Source organism: Aulostomus chinensis, chromosome 4 (genome assembly GCF_037954235.1).
Source record: "Aulostomus chinensis isolate RoL2024-O1b breed Wild chromosome 4, RoL_Achi_v1.0, whole genome shotgun sequence".
NCBI lineage: Eukaryota > Metazoa > Chordata > Actinopteri > Syngnathiformes > Aulostomidae > Aulostomus > Aulostomus chinensis.
This window is the reverse complement of record NC_141323.1, coordinates 3,388,824-3,407,945: the sequence shown is the minus strand read 5'-3', so window position 1 is coordinate 3,407,945 and position 19,122 is coordinate 3,388,824. Positions and strand designations below refer to the sequence as shown.

At 42.9% G+C, this 19,122-nt stretch overlaps 2 protein-coding genes across 2 annotated transcripts in view; one reads left to right on the top strand and one right to left on the bottom strand.

The window, feature by feature from the left end:
• Nucleotides 1–19,122, bottom strand: part of syn3 (synapsin III) — a 119,626-nt gene that overhangs the window by 44,299 nt on the left and 56,205 nt on the right. The gene's annotated exons all lie outside the window — the stretch shown is intronic.
• On the top strand, nt 1,557–17,785 carry LOC147262332 (metalloproteinase inhibitor 3). Its single transcript, XM_086201088.1, has 5 exons — nt 1,557–1,839; nt 9,771–9,853; nt 12,539–12,650; nt 14,673–14,794; nt 16,887–17,785. Exons 1-5 carry the CDS (start codon nt 1,710–1,712, stop codon nt 17,082–17,084), a joined length of 645 nt encoding a protein of 214 aa, XP_086057214.1. The 5' UTR covers nt 1,557–1,709; the 3' UTR covers nt 17,085–17,785.

Here is a 19,122-nt window from a genome sequence, read left to right as displayed (position 1 = left end):
ATGCTCTTTGTGGGTCTCAGCTCAGAGAAGAGAAGGGTATCTATCTTCTTGTCTGGCTCTGAGAGAATGAACACATTTCTCTAACAGCTGGCATGTTCCTTTAACAGAATGCACGTGTACAACGAGTGCTCCTCACCATTTAGAGATAAAACAACCCTTTGATTGGTGATGCAGAATGGAGAATATGAGTGTTAGTAATTAAGGGGGCGGTCAGGATGAGTAAGTGAGACTCACTCATAAAACAAAAACAAAAAAAAATTCTGTGACATGAAGGTACAAGAATTTGTACAATTCTTCAATCAAATACAAAGAACTAAAATACTGTGTGGAGTATTCACAGGCTTTGTACATTCCTGCATTAAAAATCCTGAGTTAAAGTACAAAGGTGCCTTATAAAAATAACTTTTTTTCATCGAAAAATGACCTCAGTAAGACCTCTGTCATTATGACAGGTTAGAATTGAACGTGTAGATGACACTCTTAGTTAATTTAACTATTTAGTACACAGTCCTTCCTTTGTGGTCCTCGCGTGACAGCTCGTAAGAAGCTCCGACTGACAACTGAAGAAGAAAAACCAAAAGTTCCTAGACAAATATGCCTCCCCCCCCGAACTTTGCTTCTACTTAAAAAATACTACATAATTCCACATGTTCTGAGTAAAAACATGCCAGAAGAGAAGGGAGGAGATCTCTCTGTGGCGGGTCATCTCATTCTAGTTATCAGATCCTGCTGCTATATTTGCACAACATAAACATTATTTCCCTCTAACAGGAAGTGTTTCCCACGTGGTTCAGCTGAGGTATGACCCCGTGAGTGCCACTGTTTGAATCTTCTCTGGAATATTTTTGGCTCACTGAATTGCTGAGAAACCTATTTGATGTTGTTGTTGATGATGATGATGATGATGATGATGATGATGATGATGATCCACATTAAATGCTATTTTTTTTGTTAATATCTTTTTCTCCCAGCTCTGAAGAGTGCATGCCGATGATGTGACCTCCCACTAACAAAGAAATCATGACTTAAAAGGTGGTTCAATTTCCATATCATCATTTAGAACCAAATAACCACACAATGTATCCATACATTCAACCACAGCCATAATTTAAAGGGGCCATGCCAAGCCATTGTATTCTATTGTTTATTGTATTGTAAATGCATACAAACAGAAACGTAGTATAGTAAGGAGTGTGACATGTGGAGTAGGTGAGAGAAGTATGAAAATATAATACTTTCCCCCAACTATTCTTCCATTAAATGCACATTTATATGTTCTCCTATGTGCGGTTTTAATTTGTAGCACATACATGTCCAGCCAGCTTACTCATTTATTGTTCTGTTCAACTCTCAACAAGCTCTATCCCTTCATCTTTTTTTTTATTTTTTATTTTTTTACTTTTCGGTGAGAAAACACGAACCTGCTGTTCAAGTATGTCATCTTTGTTCCGAGCGGCATCAGCGGCCGCTGATTGGCCGGCGGAGCCGCGGAGCCGCAGAAGTGGAGAAGGGCCGCCTCCCCGGCGCGCGCTATATGTACGGCTGAGCGGCGCGCGGAGAGCAGGAGAAGCAGCGACCACAACGAGCCTCACACACACACTTGGACATAATACACACAGACCAGTGCAGCAGCAGCAGCAGCAGCAGCAGCGGCGGCGGATCCAGAGCAACCTCACACACTTCATCACAGCAGCAGAAAGTTGGGAAACATGCAGTCGGTGTACCAGCACCTGATCAGCCTGCTGTTCGTCTTCAGCAGCCTGCAGGTTCACCAGCTGACGGAGGGCTGCTCGTGCGCCCTGACGCACCCGCAGGACGCCTACTGCAACTCGGACATAGGTGAGTCCGGTCTTTCATTAGAGGATATGAACAGATTCCCCGACTGTCGCTCGTCAGGGACACGAGGTCGCAGCTACTGTCAGATATTCACCCTGAAAGGTTAATGTCACCAACGTCTGGGTTTAAAAGTGAGACGTGACGTGTTTGAGGTGCTTTGGTCAGGTTTGCATTCATTTGAAGGGTTCCCCGGGATCCACTTGTTTTACTTCATAAGCAAACTGTGTAAGTTCAGATGTACGTGTGAAGAATTCCAGGCTTAAAGGAACTCAACACTTTGATTAGTCTTCTTTTTTCTCCCATTCTGGCTTTAAGACTTGAACGCAACACACACGCGCGACAATCTCTTACTACTAATTCCTCCTGCGTGTGGCAGTGGTGGCACACTGTGGCGTCATAAGTGGTGTGAAGTGACACCAGAGTGAAAAGAAGACACTCAATCAGAGCAGAGTTAGTTACGAGAAAACGTGAAGCGTGCTCCCCCAAACACACACACACACACACACACACACATACACACACACACACACACCAAATAATTCAGGGTTCAGTCTTGTGCTGACAGAAAACAGTGTTGAGGACCTGAGGATTATCTGATCCGCTGAGTAGTGGTGTTAAGGGGTCAAGGCAGGTGGGATGGTTTGGAGGGGTGGGGGAGATATCTTGGTCACCTGACTGAGCACACAACACACACACATTTAGAGAAGCTTTTGTGTGCGTGTGTGTGTGTGTGTGTTTGCAACACTTAACTCCAACATCATCAGCTTCTAACGATTAGATGACCATGAGACTGTAAAACCCCAATCAAACAATTACCTCTCAGTCTTAGCTATGCACACACGCGCGCACACACACACACACACACACACACACACTGCAGCCATGTGTGCAGTCCATGTGTTTGCCCTACGCCTCATGTTGACATGTCACAAGGGAAGCCCTCCTTTCTGCAGCAGTGACACACTTCTACTTGCAACAATACTGCACTTTTATGACTGACCCGATCGCCTTTTCAAAATAAGATGAAATTCACTTTTTCATGTTGAATACACCAAGATAGAGAAGAAATGCCTCGATTGTAACTGTCTTAGGCAAAAGCCTCTCTTTTTGTTGTCTGTCTGTTTTTTGTAGTTGTGATTCTAACTTTTGTGCATTTGAATGAGCCCAAATTCAATCAAACGAACTTCAGGTTCTTTCTCATCAACACAGAAACAGAAGTGAGTTCCTGGGTTTTTAATTATACGAATATTAAGTGTTTATAAATGAACAAATGCTGGTGGGAAGATTTTGTTACATTTGCATTGTTCCATTGACGCTTTGTCCAAACGTGTAGTCTTTATCCCAAGTTTAGTCAAACTCAGCAGCCGCTGTCGTTACACTGAAAGTTTACATACAGACCGTAAGTGGTTTTAAGTTAGATAATCAAACTCTTACACCGTATGAATCTGACCTCTTAATCCCTTTGAATAGACGCACAGACACAAATTATAACCCCACTGATGCTCCGGTGGTTTACACTCGTGAATGAAGCCAAACATTTCATCACCAGTGCCCCACATAAAGACTTCATATATCATAAACGCTCCGCTTCCTTTCCGAGAGGCTTCTTCAAATGCTGCCGAGAAAAAGAGGCCTAAATGTTTGCCCAGATTTGGAGGGTGGAATCAGTGTACCACCATCAGCATCAGAAACTGCCCTTTGAGAGTTCCTGGCGTAGCTTGACGCGCGCTCGGAATGCTCTTGTACCTTCAGCCTACTTAGGGGAAACCCTTCATTGGTCACAATTCATTCATCTGGGTCAAGTCGGAAACATCAGGACGCCTGACCGGATCGAGCCTTCGATGATTTATGGCCAAGAGTATTTAATCATCTGATTTGCAAACCCTTGCCATGTTAAACACTGGGTGATGCTAACGCGTTCATCCGAAGCTTGCACTGAAGTGGACCAATTTCAGCCAAGGTCGTATCATCTCAAGCTAAAACCTGTTTGAGTTCAAACGCGCAGATGCGTAAAACAGCAAAATGCTAGTGTGGCGAGGGAGAAACCTTGTAATTCTCACCGTCTACATCAAAGGCAGCAGGTCCGAGTCTTTCCGATTTAAGAGCTGCAGTGGACTTCAAAGCGTTTTTGCTCTTGTTTTCTCGGCCCTGACTCATCATAGCTTGCAGCCTCTTCACGTAATGCATCACAATTGGGTGAAGAGGTTGAAAACTGCAGTTGGCCTGCGTCTTTTCTGGAAATGCTAGCAGAGGAGAGTGACTTCCGAAACATTTACAATGGGAGTATCCTGAAGCTGTGTTTCAGCAGCTCATTCACAAGCAGGAACACTTGTTTTCTCAAAGCTCTCCAAAAGCGAGATTAGAGGCCTTGGCTGTAAACTTTGACCCTGCGAGTTTATGTTGCTCCATGTTCGTTCCCAAGCCCTGGGGGTGACAGGAGCAACCCCTTACATACTTGCACCGTGAAGCAGGTCAGTCGCTGAGGATTAGCGTGATACGTGTTTATGCACATTTCGATGTGAAGGGAACACATCCTGCCTCCCTGTGTGGGTCTTTTTTGCACATAGAGGAGCTTTGTCGAACAAGTGCAGCATATCAGGTTTAAAATGCCCGCAGCTTTGTGACAGCGCACTCCTGGTACCAATACATCCTCCTCCACTTGGTGCTAATGAGTTATGTTGCGTGTAGTTAAATCATTCCTCCCGACGTCAGCCGGAGCTCAGGCACTGCAGGTGAAAAGGTGAGAGTTGATAACCTCAGTTGTGTTATGCAAGCTTGGGTCTGACACCGGGAGTTCTCCCAAAAGTCAGTTAAAATGCAATGGGAAGTCAGAGGTTCTGGAATCCGGACAAGCTTGGGATGTTTGTCCCCTGAGTGGGGCGTATCAAATCTCCCACCCGTACCCTCCCTTCTCTGATGACCACACAACCACTCAGTGTCTCTAGCAGGAGACCACCGGGGGGCACAGATACTGGCTGAACAAATGGTGGTGACGTGGGTCCTGTTAGAGACTCTGTTACCTTTATCGCCTGTGTACCAGATGAGGGATGTATGATGTATGTCATAGTCACATTTTTACACAAAACGTCAGTGTATGAGAAGATTTACAAATGAAATGATATTCAATTGGCGTAACTGACATTTGAACAATCATGTGACATATGACCCCGGCAGGTCCGGCTACGTCATATACGCTGACAACGACCCCTCTGTAGAGGGTTAGCGTGATCATATGGCGCATCATCACTACATCAACATGATCAGTGGCGTCAGAGTAGGGCTGACCAAATGCCTGGATCGCAATAGGGACAAGTGCAATAATCAAATTGCAAGAGATGCAATGTTTGCTTCATGCCAACTGTGTCAATACATCATTGTGGATGACGTATTGTGCTGCTGCAGAGATAAACCAACGTGCAAACAGTCTTCTACAGGCTTCAGAAAATTTCTTGTGGGCCATGCAAAAAAAAACAAAAAAACACACCACAATCATTTCAATATGTTTTTCTGCTAAGATGTGAATAACACAAGACTGTTCATCCTTTAGCGTTTCACCAGGGTTCATCTTAGCAGAAGAAAAGAAAGGAACTTAATACCTTCAAAGTCTATTCATTTCCATCAGAAACCTCCTCCAAAGCAGAATTTGCCTCAGGTCTGTTGTCAGTTTTGAACTTTTGCAGTGGATTTGGATGGTCTGTGGACAGCGCGCTAGCTCAAACAAGCTAAAAGTCTTTGATGGTAGCAAACAGGTTACGATTTAGCTAAATAACGGGCTTCTATTGTCTCTGCAGTTATCGCTTAAGTGTTCCATGTGGATGCTCGACTCAAAATTAGCCTTCCACCCTCGGTTAATTAGGGGTTGCGTGATTTGAAAATTGCAGACTCAATTTTTTGATGTATTTGGAAACGAGGGCAGAACTTTGAAGATTTTTTTTTTCTTTTAATATGACAAGTATGGGTCCGTAAACTAATGAGGAGTCATTTATAAAGCTCACAGTTAGTACATTTCTTTCCTTCTCTGCTTAGAGGAATTTCAGAAGTTGAGTTCGGAAGAAATAATTTGGTACTTCTTGGTCTGATATGACCAAGTAGAGGATAATGATGTTAGCTAATGTAGAGAGATAAGATAAGCTGCTTCAGTATCAGAACTGCTGAAAAAGTTAGCCTTCTCTTCTGCCTTTGCCTTTTTGTGAGCAGTAAGTGGTGGTTGAAGGTTTTCTACTCCATCTGACACAAGCCTCTACAGCAGGGATTCAGTTTCAGTGTTTATTTTTGAGCGTGGTAGTGTGTCGTCCTGAGAATTCCTCTTCCTCCCACTCGCCTCCTCACACTTGGACCACTTTCTGCATACTAAAATCACCGTCGCCTGCCCTGCGCCTCTTATTTTTCTCACTCTCTCTCTCTCTCTCTCTCTCACACACACGCGCACACACACACACACACACACACAAATGAGTAACCTTATTCTTGTCATGCCTACAGTTTGCCACATTGTACGTAGGCTGAAATAAATGTTTAACTAAATTACATGCTCACCTTGAGATTAAGCATTTGCTTTCCGCTTGTGTAATCCTCTGCTTGAGGCAAGAGATATTGGAATGAATTCACTGCTTCTTTTTTTTTTTTGTTTTTTTGTTTCAGACCTTGACAAACAAAAAAACCTTATCACGACAAAGACTCCCACTCTTGAAAATATATGTCAGATGCTCTGCAGAAGACGAGTCCATGTGCGTCACAGCCTGAGCTTCCTTGTGGTAGCTGATACTGAACTAAGGAGTTACTCATGTTAACCTTCTTGAGCTGGATAACTGGAAATAAACGTCACATTGAAATTTAAACTTGGCTTACTGAAGGTGACGCGACAAGGTGAAATCAAAAGCAGCATCTCAAACCAGACCCTCTCCGCTCCATCACGGCATGAACTCTGTTTTTAGTCACGCTGCTGGACCGAGTACCCTTCATTCAGGTGGAGGGTATAAATACCTCCATCTCTCAAAGTGCCTCAACTTTTTATAACCATGGAGAAAAACAAAACGTACTTCGGAGCTTCTTTGGTGACATGCCTGGTTTTAGTCAGCGTTTTCCTGAGCTGCCTGGTTTTGGTAACTGTAAACATTCAAGATTCAATGCATCTTTATCGGTTCTCCACAAAAACAAGCACGCGAGCTGCCGTATTAGTGATTGTCAGTGATTCATTAATGTTCTTATGTCTTCATACGTGTTCGCTGGGCAGCACCAACAGCAGGTTAAAGCATGTCGGGTTTCATTAAAAAGGTTCTCAGATCTTTAGATGATCAGATTTATGACGTGGGGGTGGCTCTTATCCACACACTACGTCCATAGATTTCATTTGGGTGATGTGAGATCACCTTATGGAAGTGGGTTAAATAAACACTCGTAATGTCGACTTTCTGACATGAGCGGGCCGCCCTGAGCTAGTATGTAAATATAGCTGTTGAATGGAGAGGAGGTCGAGGGGTCACCGAGGGGGAATGACACAAATCCTCTGTCTCCCGAGCAGCTGAGGCCCTTCACACATTCCTCTGGGTGATGGCACCATCACCGGCCAATTAGTGGCCGCCGTCCAACAAGAGGGGTCCTATCTGGATGGGTTTGAGTTGAATCAGCTGACCACTGCTGCTTCAAACATTTGTTTCCCTCGAGGATTGATTTTCAGATCAGGGCAGAGTTGGAAAGTAGGTTTTTGGGGTGACACTTGAAAATAAGAGCAGCAGTGTGTTCAAGGGGCGGCAAAAGAATCCTGTCACCGCCGCACATTCCTCTGTAATTGTGCCTCGCTTGGAGTGTAATTACTCCGTCTGTCAAACCTCATTTGGGTACATTTAGCAGAGGTCGATCAGGTAATAGCACACTTGGGTTCATATTAAAAGGGCTGACAGATTAATGTATCAAATGTTCTGCAGCAAATTATTGTGAAAGGTCAGACAGCGCAGGGCAGGTAGGGGGGCCGGTACATTGAAATGACCCAGATTTGACTTGGCTGTGTGAATTCTAGTGAAGCTGTCAATGAACACAAAGCTCATTTCACACCCCCCCCCCCCCCCCCATTTTCCTGCTCTTTAGTGCTTCATGATTAATGGATGGAAACTCAAAAGCAACACGCACTAGAACATCAGCTTCTACGTTTGTCAAAAACAAAAAGTTGGAGTGAGTGAGAGCTAGCAGGTGGCGCATTTGCTTTTAGAGGCCGGACATGTGGAAGGGACTTGGAACTGCAAAAACATTGTCATTATTTTCTTCAGTCTACAAAAAAAAAAAACAACCTTTCTACATGTACAGATGCGCCAGTGTCATAAAAGTAATCTCTTTGTTAGGGCTGAGAGAAATGCCTTTTTATTCAGTACTGGTTTTTATCATGAAATTTGGACGTAAACTCGCCTGTTGATGTTCATCATATTCGTCCAACATGCTAATGTTGACTCAGGATGTCGTGAGGAATCTGACTCACCATCTGATCTTAAGTCCTGATGTAAAAATATCGTCCATTCGAAATTGTTTGTATAATTCTTGACGAAGAAAAAAATCTGTTGCTAGCATGTTGTTTGTAGCTAAGCTAACATCTCTCAGTGTCTTGTGTGTATTTACTACCTCTACTAATGCTATGCTACTACAGCCTGAAGCGCTTATAGGCATATCACTTGACTAGCAGGAACTTGTGATATCTTTAATTTTTCATATTTTGGATTGGTTACATTGGCTAGTTGTTCTATTTCTAATTCCAGGATTAAAAAATTTAAAATAAAATAAGGAAGGTCCAAGGCATCCTTCTGGCTAAAATATCAAAAGTTGCTATTCCGATTGCAATTTATGCCAAAGCACACCGACGGCACTTGTACATGTTAAAATGAAGCAAAGTCTTTTCACCATCATGACTGCCTCCAGTACTCATCCAAGTCTACAAACCAGTTCAAGACCACACCACTTATTAGCCCTGTAACAGGAACTTGCTGGTTAGCTTAGAGAAGAAGAATTAATCATTCAGTTGCATTAAAGGAAAAAAAGATCTTCTCTGCTTTTCATATCATCTCTCAGTTCAAGTCCGTCTCCAGTTTTGGGCTGGCAGGGCACTAATTTCTTCCTTTTTCAAGTCTTTTTTTTTTTTTTCAACCTGGAAGCATCGCAGCTAGATAAACACGAGCCGAGTAGGAGATGCTTCATTTCTTTCCCCACTTGAAAAGAATGAAAAGGCTTCTCACTTTTTTCCTCACTGGGGAATGTGAACCCCGAAGAATGTGGGAAGGAAATTCCAGCGTGAGAAGATAACAAACACAGTCCCGAGGTAGTTGTGTCTGCGGCGGCGCGGCTGTGGGCAGCAGGTGAACACCACTGATCTCTTATGCAGGACCCGCAGCTCTAGTTAGACTCAATTCACCGGCCTAAATTATCGCTCGTTTCTACACTAGCCGCTCCCACCCTTCCACAATAAGCCCCCTTACTCCAACACCAGGGAAAGCAAACAAATCAAAGTCGCCACGTAGAGCGCTTTCACCTTGCCGACGTTTACATGAGGGCCCTCCACGCTGATAAAAATCTTATTCAAGCCCTAATCCCAATATAGAAGGCAGCCTGGTTAAACACGGACATGCACTGCAGATTGTTTTTAACCAGCAAAGTTACGTTTTATTCTGTTATAATACATGGACACTGCTTCTCTAAATGCCGTATCAAAATGTCCCTTCAGTGTTTCTCGACCATTTGCCCTCCTTAGCGCACAGCAGCAATGCAGAAAATCGGATAAATGGATTAACTGTGGTGCCAACCTGGTCCTGAAATTTTATCGGGGGGTTGCTAATGCCCTCTTACTGGCTGAGGCAGGGCTTTATCAGAGGGATTGAAGAGTAAAGTTGTGTTTTTTTAAAGCAATGTTGTGATGATTTCAAAGGGTGTGACCCACTTGTCTCCTCTCTCCACAGTGATTCGGGCTAAAGTGGTGGGCAAGAAGCTGCTGAGGGACGGACCTTTCGGAACGATGCGCTACACAGTCAAGCAGATGAAGGTGAGAGGGGGTGGGAGGGGTGAAGATGATGATCTGCCTTGGTTTTAGAAGAGCTGGGACAATTTGTCGACTGCACGACTGACACAACACATTCTCTATGTCAACAGTAAAAGTAGCGATCAGCACTCTTCTTCTTTTTTTGTGTTTATCCATCATAGGAATTTCAAAATCTTTGACAAAGAGGCAAATGAAGTGTCCTCCAGCGCAGTGGTCTGGCTCTCTGAATAAGAGCAGCAATGCTAACAGACTTCTTAACAAGCAGGTTGATTTTTAGCTCAATAGCACTTACTGGTGAATCAGTACAACACAAATGATACCTTTTTCCTGTTGTGAGAAGTCTAAAAACAAGAGAAGCGCTTTGTTATCAAGAATACTTTCTCAGTGAAAGAAAAGAACAAATGTTACACATCAAGCTCCAGTGTAGTTTTACACATTAAACTACAAGTCCTTCCTGTAGTCAGGCCTCTGGGTGCAGCGCTGGGTCATAAATCTGCCACTTGCATAGCAATGCACTTCAGAGTTGTTTAATTGAAAACATGTTCGCAGCTCGTTTCAATATTTGTGGCTTTACTTGAACCCAACGAGCCTTTGCCATCTGTAATTATCTCTGACTTGAATGTGTGTGGTCTCGTGTTAGTTCAGCGAGATGATGTACAAAATAACAGGAATGAAACACAACTTCCAAATCTGACAACAGAAATCAATAATGATGTAAATGTCAAAAAAAAAAAAAAACTATCGTGAATTTGGCTCCATGAGCACAAGAACGCACAACAACAACTGAACCAAGTCATGCGTGTCTCCCTCAACTGCAAACTTCGATTCCTTATGGATGAAGACAAAGTTTGTTACAATTTTCCTATAAAATGAAGAAACCCTCATCTGTCAGTCCAAGTCCACTTGTTCCATAACCGAATCCTTACGAACGTGCATGTGGCCACAGATAATTGCCGTTCACAGAGACTGACGTGGCCCAATAATAAACATAAATTCTTTATTTCGTAACTTTACAACACTTTGGCCCGCCATCTTCTTTTTTGGAGTTAAAAACAGCAACACTCGGTCATGACAACCTGCATTACAAATCTATATTGTTGTCACGTAGCAACAACTACCGCTACTTGTGGTCATACAGCGATGTAACATGGATGCTTCAGAGGCTCGACTTGATGTCACATGTAGGCAAACTACACACACGGTTTTCAAAAAGGAACATATAAATAAGTCGCACATTGATAGAGACGTACATCTTTATGAATTATTCGTTAACTCATTTTTGGTACACGTCGTACCCTCAACCACTTGTTCAGGTGTCATTACTCAATACTTTTATTTCTTTGCACATTTGATGTGCTTTAATTTTGTCTGGCTGCAATAAAAAAAAAGGTTAACGCTTATAAAAATAGTCAAGTCTTTTGTAAAGGCTTCAAAGAACTCCACAGCTTCCTACACACACTCACGGTAGTCACCACTCTAAATGTGACACTGTTGAGCAACACCTCTGAAGACATTAGCACGTTGAATTTTGTACAGATACGACTTGTCTTTGCGCGTTTACGTTTTTTTTTTTTAACAGAACAATAGAATGCGTTGTAGCGTATTTTACATCTTCACAAAAATGTTCACGTCAACGTCTCAGAAAAAAGTAGTTTTGTGACCTGACCTCGGACCTCTCACAGAAAAAAGAGGGCACCTTCAGAACCAAGGTTGAATTCTTGCGGTGACCTTATGAGATCATTGCACTGAAAGGGTTAACAACGCTACACTGGTCTGGTCAGTCACAAGACCGTCTCTCTGCCCCCTCTCTGCCCCCTCACTCGGCTACTGTGCGATAGCTGAAAAGCATTTTGGGGCATTTCCACTTCCTGTGCTTTCTTACATAACGCTGCATATTTCTGACAGATGCTGACTCGGGCCTGCCGCTCAGACGGGAGCCAGGCCCGAGGATTAGTGAGCTTACAGGCATTACATCTCAACACAAGTCCTCGCTCCGACTGTAAACAATTCAACACGCTGCATCTGTACAGTTGGAAACAACAGCATCAAGTGGCTTCTTGTTAGCAGAGCCTACAATCGCCATCGGAAAGATTATCCACAGGAATTAGAAGCGACCTTTGCACCTCTGGGTTTATTTATTTGCATTACAGTCTGCTGGTTTATGGTGCAAACAGTGTGGACTGATTTACAGAATGCAATTCCCTCCAGATTTCAACAAATCCTACGAGACAACTGCCTCTGGCTTTCACCAAAACCTCCATAGTAACGGTTAGCTCTGCTTTTCTGGGAGTGACATCTCTAAACAGGGATTTCCTGTTGTTCCTAGACAAATAAACTGCACCGGAGAAAACAAAACAGTTCTCAGGGCAAATGCGGGTTTCTGGCTCCGCATACCTGAGCTGAATAGATTGAGCTGAGGTCTGTGGTTCATCGGTGTCCTTGCCAAAAAGGCATCAAAGCCGAGGCCTATTACACAATGTAATCATGTTATCTATGATTTAGTTAAAGGCAGAGCTTAATTCTCCTTCTCCCACGAGGCATTCCTTCAGCAATGTCATCTGATAAAGCTGCTGCGCTGTTTTCATTTCAGATCATTTATGTGTACAGGTTGCATGTACCAGGCTGAGGGTAAAACATGATGCCTCTGCTCAGCTTTATAAGCCCACTTCTGGTGCTCATGTCTTTCAGATGTACAAGGGATTCGACAAAGTCCAGCATGTGCAGCACATTTACACAGACGCCTCCGAGAGTTTGTGTGGCGTCAAGTTTGACATCAACAAGTACCAGTACCTGATCACAGGTAAGATGATCTTGATTCAAGTTTATCCACAGTCTACTTCATACAAGCAGCTATACATCATTGCCAAGTCCAAAAATGAAAATCAGTAACTATGAGCGTCCAGTTTTCTGGTCTCAAATTCAAAGGGATATCTGAGGGGGTTTTTGATTAAATGCCTCAATACTAACTCAGGATATTTAAACGTTCCTCCAGAAGCAGCAGAGAGCCATTTTCTCTCGCTTGAAAGTTGCAATTAACAGCTAGCAGGAAGTGACTGGTGTTCTCTTGGAGAAGTATTTTTATGAGTTGCTATTTCCAACAGAGGTGCAGTTTACTTTGGACCCTGTGGCGCTTGGTGTGTGTCACCGTCGCCAAGCTCTGACCTGTAAATACTGTAACGACACCCCACAATGCAAGTGAACAAGCTGCTGTTGCTAGACGACGATGTTTTCCAACCCTGGGCGCTAGTGACATCTTTGGGGGAATCTATATAAAGTTGTACATACGATCGAGCAATTTCAACACAGTGAGGCCTGTGAGAGGATCTCTTTGATCAAGTCGGAGTGCTGCGGCACTGATCAGTATTTTAGGAGCATGTCACACATTCAACACCATGTAATAAGCTTGCCAGTCACTCCAGTAATCCCAGTACAGAGGATGCAGGCAGCGCGGGAGGTTCGGGGGGGACTGAAGAAGAACATATTTGTGAGCTGCCAAATTCCCACGTGGTGACACGCAGTGACAAAGACATATGGCGACACATCCTGATGTTCCGGACTGCTCGCAGGCTACCGTAGTGCACCTGTCTCAGTGAGCCGCAAATGGTCCAGTGCTGAAAATAGATGCCTGCTGACCTTTGGACATTCAGAAATAGGGGTGTTGGTTTAATATGGGCTTACAGTATAAGATTGTCTTACCATACATAAATAAAGCGGATAGGGTGAGTGGTGTGTTTACGTTAGCCAATGTTACATGCAGGGGCTTTGGCTGATGTTGTTCCTCGTGGCTCAAGGAATGAGAAGCTGACATTACTCTCAGGTTGTTCTAGAGAAGGTAAATTGGTTAAAAAAACAATCCAGAGTATTTCACCTGTAAACGGTGCCTCACCCCTTTCATACAGAGTCATCTGCATATATTTATATACATCTGTAGGCAAGTCCAAGTAGCACTGAGTGTTTTCACACAGGTACAAAGTCATGTGGGGAGGAAGGCATTGGCCACAAATGCAATCTCACAGCCCATCGACTATATTTAACCATGATTTCACTTTTGAGTTATTTCACATGCATATGCTTGTTATGAAACAATCCAGTCATACTTGTATCTCAAGTTGGCTGTTGCCCCGAGAGGTTAGGCACAGCTGACAGGTTTAGAAGTAGCTGGAAAACTCCTGCAAACTTTTGCCTGTGTGATTGTCATTTTGCGTCTTTGAGTCTAGAATTCTGGTGGCTGCTGTCAGCAATGCCAGGTTAGCGATGTCTGTCGGCTGCGTGGTCCAATACTTTGCAGTAGATCATCTTGAGATATAATAGATATTTATGGTCCTCAGACGATGCTTCGGGTTCTCCTGAATTTCTTTTTTTGTCTTCTTGTTTCATGTTCAAGTGGATGGTTTAGATTTCGTTCCTACAATCACTTGGTTTCTAATGAATTTGTGTCAAACCTACAAAATATAGATTCTCTTTCAATTAGTGGTAAAAGCACACGTTTGCCTGCTAACACGCTAAACTAAGATGGTGACCATAGCAAACATAGCTGCATAGCTAGCATGACTGTATGGCTGCTGCACCGTAGTAAACACGGCTGAGAATCTACGGCAAACACCGGCTCATATTTTCAAGCTGCATGTTACAAGGCAGGAACGAGAGTTCAAAGAAGCACCTGTTTATCAGCCTATCATCATCTATCTGCACGCACAGACCGAAGACTTTCTACCACTACTGGAGTTGAAGAGTGAAAGTTTCTGTGGTGTTCTAAAAATCTCAAATGTATTGAAATTGTGACTCAATATATTAACCGACGCCCTTGATGTTTATCTCCCAGGGCGAGTGTATGATGGCAAGGTCTACACAGGTCTGTGCAACTTCAACGAGCGGTGGGAGCGCCTCTCACTGGCCCAGAAGAAAGGCATCAACCATCGCTACCAACTGGGCTGCAACTGCAGGGTGAGTGGAAACCAGCAGGCGTTAACCGGCAAGGACAAGAAGGCTAAACAGACCCACATAAATGAGGGACGAGGAGGCAGGAGAAGCATGAAGAAGAGGAGGAGGACTTATGAGCGTACCGTTCCTTACTTTTACAACTTGCATAGTATGTCCGTATGAATGATTACAGGAGGAAGAAAATGGCTTTAACAGTCATGTTTCCCCTGGACAATTCAGGCTCATTAATGCTCAATCATACTTATAACCACCCTCACGGTTACATGGCTGTTGGAGTAGCTGACCTCAAGTCATGAAGAATGAATTACTCGTTCATTTTTGGATCTGAATTTCCAGTATTAGACTTCGTGGATGTACGGAGACAGAAATAGATGAAAAAAAAAGTTTTCCCACTGTCATAGTGAGTTATTAAATAACAGCACTGGAATCCACCCTTGTCCTCCTTCCCATTTTTATGAGACTCAGTCACTGCCACTGTGCAGCTGCTGAGACGTTCCCCTGCACGGCCCTGGACATCTGCTTACACCACTGGCTCTTATCAGGATAAGTGGATTAGCAGCAAGACCTGTTTGTTCCCAGTGTGGGCCAGCGCCTGTAAACTGTTTTTTAATGTGCAAGCAGCCCAGAGGCATCTAGAGAAAACCATCTATCAAGCAATGCTCTTGTGCGAGAGTCAGTAAGCAGGCAGACATAAACATTATTGAAAGAATGAAACAACCTCCTTTGCATTCTTCCATAAATGATAATTATCCGTGCTGGAACGCAGGAAGCGTGTCGTACTGGTTAGAAAATTATTCTCCACACATCATTAACACCACTCAAAGCAGGAAGTTAAGGCGTACGTCTCTGAACCGTGGAGGACAAACTCTCCAGCCTGATAAACCCAAAATTAGAAGATTCAACTCGGTTGAACTTGCTGGCTCATTCACCTCTACAGAAGTGCGGTCTTTCGCAGCGGATGACTTCATGTCGCTGTCATTACACGCGGCGCTTCCGTTCATCACCTCTCTGAGTAGTTACAGTGTAAGAATCTTTCCTGCAGTATTTCGAGAGCTTTTTGTGCGAGCACCTGGACGTGTGACGCATGAAAGGAATGATATCTAATTGAATTCTTTGGAAATGATTTAAAAAAACAAACAAAAACATCACTGCTTCAGGAAGAGTGCCAACGCTCATTTCAAATTCCAAAGAAGCCGAACGCCAGTTTTCACTTACTGGATAGTTTGAAAGTGCTGAGCTTGTTTTGCATTTCTCAAAAGCTTCCTTTTGAATCCCTAACCTGTTGATCTGCTGTGTAAATGAAAGTAAAAGCTGAAAAGGAGAGGATGACGTTCTCTATTGTAGATGTTTAATCCAGTGAATTCCTCCCTCACCGTCTCAACCAAATCATTAAGTATTAACGTCCTTCCTTCCTTCCTTCCTTCGATGATCCACACTTTTCTATTTCAAAAAAGTCTGATCATTAAGCTAAATCTACTTTAGCTTTCGCACAAACGTCTCAGCTGAATACTCACTGTTATTCAAATGGCATGATACTGTAGCAGGTTTCGGTTCACCAAGTAAAAACGGTCCATTTTTAAAAATGTATTTGCTGGTATCTTAATGCCATTTATGGCGGGATATTAACTTTTTAATTTAAATAAATTAACCAACCGTTTTCTTGCAGACCTTCAGATGTAGAGAATGGAGCTGGAAGCAGGGGGCTGTCAGCGAGCTAACTTGCTATCATGGCTCTGTGCAGTGTTCTAACAAAGCCACCAAGACAAAGCGAAATAATGAACAAGCAAAAAGACCAATGAGTAACTGGAGGTTTTAATGAGTGTATTTTTTAAACTTTGCACAGAGCAAGACCAGCTGTTTCTTGAACGAATGCCAATCTAACTCGAGCGCTGCTTCTACAGTAGCTCCATATTAACACACAGGCATGAAAGTGGTATCAATTGTCTTTTCCAACTCTCATCCGAAGAACCCATTCCCCAAAACTTAAAGTTCAAAAAACAACAACAACACAGTGAGTTTTCAGAGGTTGTGGCTATCTTCCAATTTTGTTTCCAACTTCATGGCTACATCTTTAGTTTCACTTCTGTCTCTGTAGATTAAGCCCTGCCACTACCTGCCCTGCTTCGTCACCTCAAAGAACGAGTGCCTATGGACGGACATGTTGTCCCACTTCGGCTATCCAGGCTACCAGTCCCGGCACTACGCCTGCATCCAGCAGAAGGAGGGTTACTGCAGCTGGTACCGGGGTATGACCGCACGCGACAAAACCATCATCAACGCAACCGACCCCTGAACCCAAACCTGCGTGCCCAGCCCAAAACCCATTGCCTCCCCTTTGACTCCGTCTCGTCCCTGATCCCCTCTGGAGAATTACAGGACTCTCAAAGCTCACTGACCTGGGTGACAGACCCTCGTTGAAGGGGCAAAATAAGAGAAAAGAACAAATCTATTACAGTGCCTGTTTTGTAGCACTCACAGAAAACAAAAGCTTTTTTGTTGTACAGATTTGCCCAGTTGAACATTTTCCCCAAACCATGAATCGAATAGTCCTTGCAATGTCTCTTAAGGGTTCAGCGGTGTTGAAACGGTGACGACGACTGACTAGTAAGAACTGTATCACTTTGATCGACCTCTTATGGGATCTACAACTTCTGCTGAAATAAGCTCAGTCAAGATCATTGGAATCAATTAGCAACTGCTAACTGGCAGTACAGCATTTACAAATTGTCCCTTCAAAAAGCTAAAATAAATACAAGATCACGATTAAAAATGCCATTTATATATTACAGAGCAAATCGGCTCTAAAAACTTGTTTTTTTGGCTTCGAGGCAAATATTTTGAATATTTCTTGATGGATGGTAGTATCTTTGCTTCCCCGAATGTTTGTAGTGTAACTTATCTTGCAAGTTATATTACAAGAAACACTCTTTCTATTGAGCACTGATGAATACCTGAAAAATCTGTTGAAAAAAAAAAAAAAGTCTGTTACAGTTTCCAACACATGGCAGAGCTCCCGTTGTCTAGAGATGGTGATATTTTATTTTTTGTTGTACATAACATAAGCTACAGAAATGAATTATCAACCCAGCTGAAACCTCTGCGATACATTTATTTATCTCTTTATTGGATCGGATGGTAGATGTGCTGTATAATTACAAAAAAAAGAAAACAAACAAAAAATAAGTCACTAAAAAGCCAAAACTTCTTTGTCTGACAACCAGCCGTCCAGGAGGACCAGCAATTTCAATATGGTACTTTTTTTAGTGTGATCTTAGATCTCCTATGTGGTACTCATCACCAATCCAATGAAAGTACACTAAAGCAGAGGTTTCAAACAGTGAGATATTTTCTACGTGTATATTCAATCTTTTTGTATTTAACTATTTGAAATGGACAAATATATATATATGAAAGTAACAATTATTATCACTAAATTCATTCTTCACATGCTATTCTTCTTCGTTCCCAGAGCAGTATCTTCAATTCATTCCATGATTAGACACAGATTTTCCTCAAAGGCAGTAACAACCTCATCACCTCTCACATGGACAGAAATACTGCATTGCTAATGAGCGCAGCAAAGAGGGCGCAGCTTCTCGTGATGGGATAGCTTGTAAAGGTTAAGTGTTTGATGCCAAGAGTCAGGACTGATAAAACAACAGAGTTGCGGAGTATGCCGGTCATTCAGATGGCAAAGTGTGCGGTTATCACGAGACATATCAAACTACCCGTCAACGGATTGCGTCGCTTCAAATTCTACAACAGTACTTTTCACTCTAGGACCATGAACAAGCGAGTTCATTTCAAACTATATTTTTTTGGTAACTGCTACGTCTGCTAAGCTAGCGAAAGCTAGTTGGCAAACAATAACAGAGTGCTGCTTTTGTTTTGAAGACAGGATGTACAACGCAGACCCATTTACTTTTGTATTCAGCAGTATACGTCATTATAAAGATGCTAATGATTCCTTTGGTAGGCAGCATGTAGCCGATAAGATCTGAGTCCTTAGAAGACAAATCCCCAAATGGGACTCGAAATGGTGCTACGTTCGCTATTCTATGCTAAGCTAACCACCTACTAGCAGTAGCATCCTATATATGCATAGACTTGAAAGCAATGTCGATATTCTTGTCGCACTCTTGGCAAGAAAAAGCATATTTTTTAAAAATGCAAAACTATTCATTTGATTTGTTGAATTCAAATTGCAAAATGACACTGCTTTACATTTTCTCAACATTTTGATCGCAGGAAACAGCTATTTAGTCCATCCTGGGACACTGCACTACCAGAAAACCAGTGGCAGTCAAGATCTCCAGTATTTTCAGAACTGG

Bases quoted from the DNA above. Each gene is read 5' to 3' on its own strand.
- LOC147262332 (XM_086201088.1), top strand. From the start codon at position 1,710: ATGCAGTCGGTGTACCAGCACCTGATCAGCCTGCTGTTCGTCTTCAGC. The intron at 9,854-12,538 runs GTGAGAGGGGGT...CATGTCTTTCAG, and splicing joins ACACAGTCAAGCAGATGAAG to ATGTACAAGGGATTCGACAA. The intron at 12,651-14,672 runs GTAAGATGATCT...TTTATCTCCCAG, and splicing joins GTACCAGTACCTGATCACAG to GGCGAGTGTATGATGGCAAG.